This window comes from Rattus norvegicus, chromosome 1 (assembly GCF_036323735.1).
Source record: "Rattus norvegicus strain BN/NHsdMcwi chromosome 1, GRCr8, whole genome shotgun sequence".
Taxonomy (NCBI): domain Eukaryota; kingdom Metazoa; phylum Chordata; class Mammalia; order Rodentia; family Muridae; genus Rattus; species Rattus norvegicus.
Window position 1 is genome coordinate 62,208,310 of NC_086019.1, and position 8,629 is coordinate 62,216,938.

Genomic DNA, 8,629 nt, shown 5'->3' on the forward strand with positions numbered 1-8,629 from the left:
TACCTATAAAATTCAATAGATCACTAGGTCTTAGGAACAAAAAAAAACAGTATGCAAAACAATATGCATGCATGCAGGATTCTGACCATCAACAATAACCCACAAACTAGATTGTTGATACTTATTCAATGACAAACCTTGTTAATTAGTTTTGAGGCTTAATGGAATGGGATGTTACATTTGAAAACATAAGACTCTGTTCTGCAGCACTTGTGATTGATGACCACATGTGAAAAGATCAGTAGCCCCTGGAGGAGTCCATGAGCCCATGAACCTCTTGTCCTCACCCTGTGGGAGCTATTGGCCTAAGGGGGAGCTGGAGTCCATCTGAAGGGATGGGCCAACTAGAAAACTCTGTAGAGTGTGGAACTCATCAATCCTATTGGGTCCCTGCTGGGAAGAGGAGAATACAAGAAGAGGGAGAAGGCTTGGTGTTGGGGAAACCTCATAAAGAACTTAGAGCAGATACAAGGTAAGAATTGTGGGGAAAATGGAAACCAGAGACAGAGGAAGGACCAGCATAGAGCAAACTGAAAAGGACAAAGCACAAAGGTACCTGGGCTATGCCTGCTGCTTGTTCTCTGGACTCTCCCTGTGGCTCATTTCTGGGGGGAGATTCTGTTCTGCCCCAGGCGAGGTTTCTTTCTCCTTGGCATGCAGCAACACAGCTTTATCAGGGCATTTGCTATATTCCTGGTCCACCCCTTAAAACCTCTGTGCCGGACCCTGCTGGGGATGGGCTTATCCTCTAATGGGGCTCTGTGGGAGAGTGGGTTGTCTTCTTTGATTTCCTTGTTGCTACTCTTCTCACTGAAGATGCTTGTTGTTTGAATGCATGGGACACTCACGGCACATTTGTGATAGTGGTCCTGTGTAGCTGTCATCGGTAGAGGCCTGAGACGACCAGCCACAGTGGATCTTTTGCCTCCTTTTGGATGAGCATTCTGGCCATAGTGAGATACGTGACCATGGGAGGATGACACCCGCAGGGTGCCAAGGACTGGCAGGCTTCCACTCCTCTTTGGTTCTAATCTAAAAGCAGCAGCAGGATCAAGGCTAGGGAATGGGGCTGCAACGGGACTCACTTGCTGTGCCTGGGCTGTGCAGCCATCCCCCTGGAGAGCCTGCTTTTGTAGAAAGAAATAAGTTGCCATTTCCTCATTATATTTTCTTTGTTTTAAAGAGTGTTTTACTACAGAGGCTTGGAATCCAATGCTTTTCATGGCATCCAAAATGGCCGGGTCTGGTGTGAGGGGAAGCAGTTCTTCATAGGGACCTATCAATCCGTTCCAGTGTTCTTTGAACCAAGGGTGTTTCATCGCCTTTCTTGCTGTTGGTCTAAAGTTGGGATTTACCCTCAGTAATTTACTAAGGAGGTCCTCCAGTTCTTTTGAAACCCCACAGGGAGCAGGATATACCCCTGCCACTACTTGTCTTTGCAGTTCTTGAATGATCACTGAATCAAATGGGAGCTTTCCCACTACCATACAGTACAAGACCACTCCTATAATCCACATATCATTCTTCGGCCCGTCATACCGATGGCCAAGGAGGAGTTCAGGGGAACCAAAAGAGTACGTGCCGCAGTGGTGGTTTAGCATTTTTCCAGGTTGAAATTGGGTGCTAAGCCCAAAGTCGATGACTTTGACCTTTTTGTTTTTATCAATCATTATATTGTCCAGTTTGAGGTCTCGGTGAACAATCCCCTTTCCATGGCAGTAGCTCACTGCTGACAATATCTGTTCAAATATTTGCCGGGCCTCATCCTCCTCTATGTGCCCTGACTCTCTGATGTACTGGTAGAGTTCTTGGCCTTCCACCAGCTCCATTATGAGGTACATTCTCGTTTTCTTTTCAATAACTTGTATGAGAGACACTATGTTGTGGTGGTTGATCTTTCTCATTATGTTAGCTTCCATCATGGCTGGCTGGAACCACTGCTTGTCCTTTCGCAGAACTTTGACAGCCACCGGGGTTCCTGTGAGCCGGTGGTGTGCCAGGAGGACTTTGGCGTTGCCCCCTTGCCCAATTGTCCCCAGTACTTGGTATTGGGAATGGAAGTTGCCCTCCTCAGAGATACTGGGCTCGGGTGTAGGGGTTGGTAACTCCTCCTCAGTCTCTGTAGGCATTTTATCAGTACTAATGCTACCTAAAAATAACAAAAATGGAATCAAATAATGAAAAAGATGGAGCAATATAGGAGCTAAAATTACACTTGTGGTACCTAAAAGAAACAAACAAAAGAAAAAAAAAACAAACAAAGACAAAGTAAAAACTAGACTAGAAAAATAGAGCAAAATTATGAAAAAGTTAAGGGAAAAATATGAAGAGTCATAAGTAAAAGCCACCCAAATAACCAACCCCAAAAGAGAAAGCCAAGAGCACACACATACTAAATGCAATGATGAAAATAAAAATCGTCATACTACAATAGGATTGGGCGGCCAAAGATGGTCAATACTATGAATAGATGTTCATTGAAGAAAAAAAAAACAGATGAAAGAAACGAGAGGAGGAAGAATTAGTATAAGACAAAACAAACAAATATAAAAAGCCAACACTTAAGGGAAAACTCCATTGAATTTCAGGACCTAGTGATCCACAAAAATCCACAACTCTCCAGAGCAAAATACTGAAAATTAAAATTAACCAACCACAAGGAATAAGGCAGTTAAATATCAGTGAATATTAAACCTTAAACAAAGGCCGAAGAGTCAAAGTGTCACAAAGGGCAAATTTGTATCAAGTCTAAGCCAATGATTGCTTGTGCTCAATAAATAGAGAAACAGAAATAATGTAAAAGGATGAAACCGCAGGACATTGAAAATGGAGATAGAGTTAATCATCCGACTGCAGAACCGTAAATAATCAAAGCAGTAATATAGCATGTGAGAACATAAAAACCACCAAAAAATGAAACCAGCAATCCATAATAAATAAATAAATAAATAAAACAAAAAACAAAACCCCAATAAGGAAATAGCCAGTGGCGTGGCAATATGTGACCTAATTCTTTCTCTTGAAGTCATCCAAAAATCAATCAATCAATCAAGAAATAGGCTGCCAGCCATCTACATAGGCCTTTAAACTGATATTATGGGGTTGGCATACCAAATGCCTGGGAGCGACTGGTCAGCCAGCCCAGATACTTGGGCAGCTGCAGGCCAGTGAGAGAGCCTGTCTTGAAAATAAGGTTGAGAACCTACCTCAGGAACAGCAGCCAGGGTGACTTCTGGCCTCTATACTCTCTTGCACTGAGGTGCAGGTAATATAGATACAAGGGGCAAAAGGGGATGGGCACGTGCACACACAGTCACACAGACACACACACACACACACACACAGGCACTCACACAGGCACAGGCACACACACAGGCACACACACAGAAATACACAGAAGTGAACTTATACTCACACAAACTCTTACAAACACCCAGATTCACACAAAACACGCATACTTACACACAAGCAAAGCTGGAAAAACACACGTCAGACACATACACACATACACACAGGGATACACGTATGCACAAGAAGACATACACACATACAAACACATACACAAATACAAACCTGTAAACTCACACACTCCTACATATACTGACAAACACACAGGCAAAAGTGTAGACGCACTCATACACAGGCCAATCTGTCAACACACACTCTCTTACACACACTGATACATACACATATACACAGTACAGTAAAATTCGATACAACCACACACAGCTCACTAGATACAACCAAGTCGCAGAGGGCTCCACTCCACACCTCCTCTCAAAGCACTCAAAGAATTCCAGGCCTGGCAACAGCTTAATATGTGTTTGCTGGGCCGCCTCACAATCGCTCCTCATGAGATCACAATAGGACCTGTCAACATGGTTGGGAAGGACTCTGAGACCGTGGCTTCTATGGGCTATGGAAAGACTTTAGGCTGTTAGAAATAAAACCCTGTAAGATGTTTAGCTGTCCCTAGTTCTCTGTTTTGAATGTTTACTCTGCATCCTGCTTTAAAGTCCTCATGTCTACACTCAGGGTGTCAAGTTTTCTTTGAATTCTGAAGGATTAGCCTCAAACTGATGGTATAGTTTTCTTTTTTTAAAGACAAAGCTGTTTCTAAACTGACCCATTAAGAGGACACTGTTCTCATAAGTCCTCAGAAAGGTTCTAGGTTATCATCAAACACCTGAGACAAAGCTGCAGGACTAGGCAGAGACTTGAGTTTGAATCCCCCAAACGCCTAATGGATGCATCAGCAAAGCTCATAAGCTTTCTCTGTGGAGAAGTTAACATGGACCAACAGATTAGAGGGCCAGAGCCCCAACCCATGCTGGGTGGACACTCTCCTCTGACATCCAACACAGAGATCTTTCTACAGAGATCAGGAGAAGGCTTCTCTGAATAGCTGTGCAGAGCACCTCAGGCTCAGGGACTCAGGACTGACACCCATAGAATGCTGTAGAGGAACCCTTTGTGATTCAGGGCTCATCTGCCTGGGTCCCTGAGCCTCTAGAGATGATCCCAGGACTGGGCTGTGGCTGGTTATGGGCTCAGACAGGGAGGTGCCAGGGGGTTTGCCCTTGGCTCCTGGGAGTAGAGCTGTTTTTCTTTCCCTGTCCCTGCTTTTTGAACTTTTCTTTCCTTGGGAAAATGGAAGGACTGGAAGAAGTCTGGCTATGGAGAGTGAGGCTGGCTGGGAAACTGCTCGCTGTTCTCCATTGTCATCCTGCTGTGGGTTTGGAGTTGTTGGCTGGTTAGCCTCTCGACCATTCTAATCTGCTTCTCTCCATTTAATCCATGCATCTCTGTCTCTTCGATTCGTGACATGGTTACACAAGTCCTACCGGTAGCTGCCACTCCAGGGCATAAGTCCCTCAGTGAGTGAATTCCAGATGGTTCTGTCTAGAGAGAAATTGTACAGGGTCATTGCTCAGTATGTAGGTACATGGAAAAGGATACTGCACGGCATCCACACACATTTCATATAACATCAATCCACATACTCTGGTACTAATCGGTTCTATTTACACCTTTCGCGATTACTGCTATTCACTGTACTGTGAAGTGTGAATTTTTATTATGTTTCACTTCTGCAAAGGAAGAGACAGTGTTTAGCACTGGAGATTCCAAAGGCCTAGCTGGAAGGGAGGCCTTGACACACAGGTGTGCTCCTGGGAAATAGCTCTTTCATAAAACGCCCCGTTGAATCCCATGATGTGTGGATTGCTCTATGCCCTATCTAGGGTTGACCTCAGTGTGAATATATATATATATATATATATATATATATTTATATGTATATTAACTTGAGTATTTTTTATATACATTTCCAGTATTCCCTTTCCCAGTTTCCGTGCAAACATCCCCTTCCCTCCTCCCCATCCTCCCCCCCTTGTCGCCCTCCCTCCAACAATCTAGTTCACTGGGGGTTCAGTCTTAGCAGGACCCAGGGCTTCCCCTTCCAATGGTGCTCTTACTAGTATATTCATTTTCCATGTTCCCTTCCCCAGCTTCCAGACTTTAGATGACTGGATGCCCTGACTGATTTTTACACAGGATAAAAGTCGGCTACATTTGTGTTTGATTATTAACAGTGCCTCTGGAACTAAACTCAGATCATCAGCTATTCCTTTCACCTCTGAACCATCTCTAAAGCTCACACTATATATACTGTTCTGTCCTCAGTGTACCATGTATTGCTATAATCACCAGCATTGTTAAAGCAAGCCAAAGGAGATTTATAAAATCTTCAGATTTTGAAATTTACATTCACACATAGCTTGTGCTACACATCATTAATCCCCCTTTCATGAGAGAGAAGGTCTCTTTACTGTCCAAACCACCCTTGTGTACAGGGTGAGTTTTAGGACAGCTTCAGTTTGTGGTAACACTCTGTCTCAAATTAAGCACACAACAGCAACAACCCAACCACACTCACACAGAAACACATTCATGGAACATACACACACACACACACACACACACACACACACACACACACACACACACACACACACAGAGCACTTTCCAGTTGCTACCCTTCCCATTCCTCAAGTGAGCATTCAGTGTAACTGTACTTTAATCTCACCTACCTCAGTCCTTCCAGTCTGTAGGCTTCTCTTAAACCCTCAGGAATTGGAAACTGACATCAGGCCGGTTATTGCTTGCTGGTGGGGAAATTGGGTTGTGTTGCTTTGTTAATCTGTACTCCCTCAGCCAACTTCCCCAGGCCCTGAGAAGATTCCATTATCCTCCTTCAGAGTACTTCAGTGTTTTTAAGTCATACTCAACAAAGTAAGAAACCATTTGGTTTGATTGCAGCATTTAGGATTGTGTTGAGTAGGTACCAGCAGAATGTACACTGTTTATGAAGTAGGTCTGTGAGTAAGGGCTAGGTGTAATTTTATCTACTGAGTGAGTGAGTGTTTGCTCCATATCGTTACCCATTTTGGCTTCTGTGGTATTTTTATTCCTATAGACTAAACGGTTTGAGTTTGTGTTGGCTTCTTCTGTGATTTCAGTATCCAGCACCTCTGGACTTATCCTATAAGTATTACCAGATTAACAGGGCTGTTGATTTTCCATGGAGATGCTTGTTTACATTTTTACTTAATCCACATCTTATTTTCAAGAGGAGGGAGAGCAGCTTGCTGGCATTGCAGCAACACACATTGACTCAGAGTGAAGGTTCTCTCTGTTACTGATTCGAATTCCTGAATCATCATGACATTTTGCATGAGCTATCCTCCACTGTCTCGGGCATTTGAGTACTCCTTTCCCAGTTGGTGACTCTGTTTGCGAAGACTCAGGAGGTGTGCCCTTGCTGGAGAAAGAATGCCAGTGGGGCTGGACTTTGAGGTTTTAGTGCTCTGCACCACTCCCTGTGCACTGTCTGCTTTGTACTTGTGATTCCAGATGTGAGTCCTCTGCTTCCTGCTCCTTCCACTGTGCCCTGTAGTCATGGAACTTAACCTATGGTAACAGGTGGTCTGTGAAATAGGATCACTAATCGCCTACATGTTTTATAGTTTGCTGTGCTCATGGCATTTCTGTCACAGAAATACAAAGGTAACTAATGCAGAAGGGGATGTAATAGAGCGGACTCTTGCTCTGTGATACCTGACCATGCCAGTTTGTGCTTGTTACTTGTTTTGGAAAATATGCAAGAATTCAGAACTTTGAACTAGAAGTCGCCCAGTGCTCTAAGAAGAGTTTAATGGGGTATACTGGCAGGAGCTTGGGAGTCAGGAGTGCCAAGATCTATCCAGAATGTGGAAGCCCAGGACAAGGGGATTCAGAAGGCAATAATATTTGTAACTGGCCTGGGATAATTTGTATGATGCTTTTACAAAAATGTGGCTTCCTTCCGCCCACATCGTAAAAACCTACCTGAGGCTAAATTAAAAAGTAATAAACAAATTTCTTTGATGAAAATTTGAAGAGAGCCCAGTATGGCCTCTGTTATACTGAGGTTATAGGACTTCAATGAAAAAGAGCAAATGGGGCAAATAGAAATGCAAAATGTATAGTTTACAGAGAAAAAGACACTGGGAAGATTAATATTATAGCCAATGCCTAGGCCAGAAGAGAGCCTGCAATTACTTAGGAGATTAGAACCTTAATAAGAGGCCATGTCTCCTCAGGTGATGACATCACTCAATTAACCTCGTAATCTGTGGTAGAAAGTGACTTACTTAGGGTTTTCCTGCTATTAACAGACACCATGACCAATGCAAATCTTATAAGAAGAACACTGCTTTGGGTTTGGCATACAAGTTCAGCAGTTTGGTTCATTATCATCAAGGTGGGAGCATGGCAGCATCTAGGCAGACATGGTACAGGAGGAGCTGGGTGTTCTACATCATCATCTGAAGGCCGCTACTAGAAAACTGATTTTCATGCAGCTAGGACAAGAAACATAAGGGTTACATCAACAGTGACACACTTCCTCAATCAAGGCTACACCTATCCAATGAGGGCTCATCTGCAAATAGTCCCACTCCCTGGGCTGAGCATATTCAAATCAACACAGGAACATTAGGCATTTTCAGTTCCTGAAATCACCTGTGATCAAAAGCTGCTGCTACTCTGGGTCATAGGGCCCAGGGCTTTCCAGAAATCAGGCATCTTCTCATGTACTCTCATCAGTCACTGGGAGTAAGGAAGCTCAGCAAAGGACTGCTGTGTGGGCTGAGACAGCTGAGAAAGTCTGCTTGGGAAGGTGTGTCAATATTCATCTCCACATGGAGATAGCATGGGGGTTACCTGACCTTACCTGACCAGTTTCCATGTTTGGTACCCCTGGATCATATTAATTGTCAGGTAGGAAAGTGTTATTTGGCACAAAATGTCATGTTGTGCTTATCATGTACCCAAAGTTGATAGACGACTTAAGAATGTAGGCTTGAAATTTATCCAGTTTCTAATCTGGGAAGGAGAACAGCAGGCCTGAGAGGAACAGGCCTCATGTGCAGAGGGACGTACCATCTGTACATGGTTGGGAGAAGCTCAGAGAAGGTTAGTCAAAGCTGTCTATCCAGTAGAGGTTAGTTAACTGTGGAAACTATCACTAACAATAAAGGTAACTTTGAACTCTGAGGACGAGAAGGTTTGTTGCCATTGTTTGTGG

The 8,629-nt window shown here is 43.7% G+C and overlaps 1 protein-coding gene across 1 annotated transcript; it reads right to left on the reverse strand.

Moving 5' to 3' along the window:
* Positions 1-562: 562 nt before the first annotated feature.
* On the reverse strand, positions 563-2,246 carry LOC134485071 (sperm motility kinase Y-like; the record flags this gene model as incomplete). The annotated part of the gene is made up of 1 exon (XM_063280875.1): positions 563-2,246. A coding segment is annotated over one exon (1,647 nt), but the record flags the coding sequence as incomplete, so codon positions are not given.
* Positions 2,247-8,629: the final 6,383 nt, after the last annotated feature.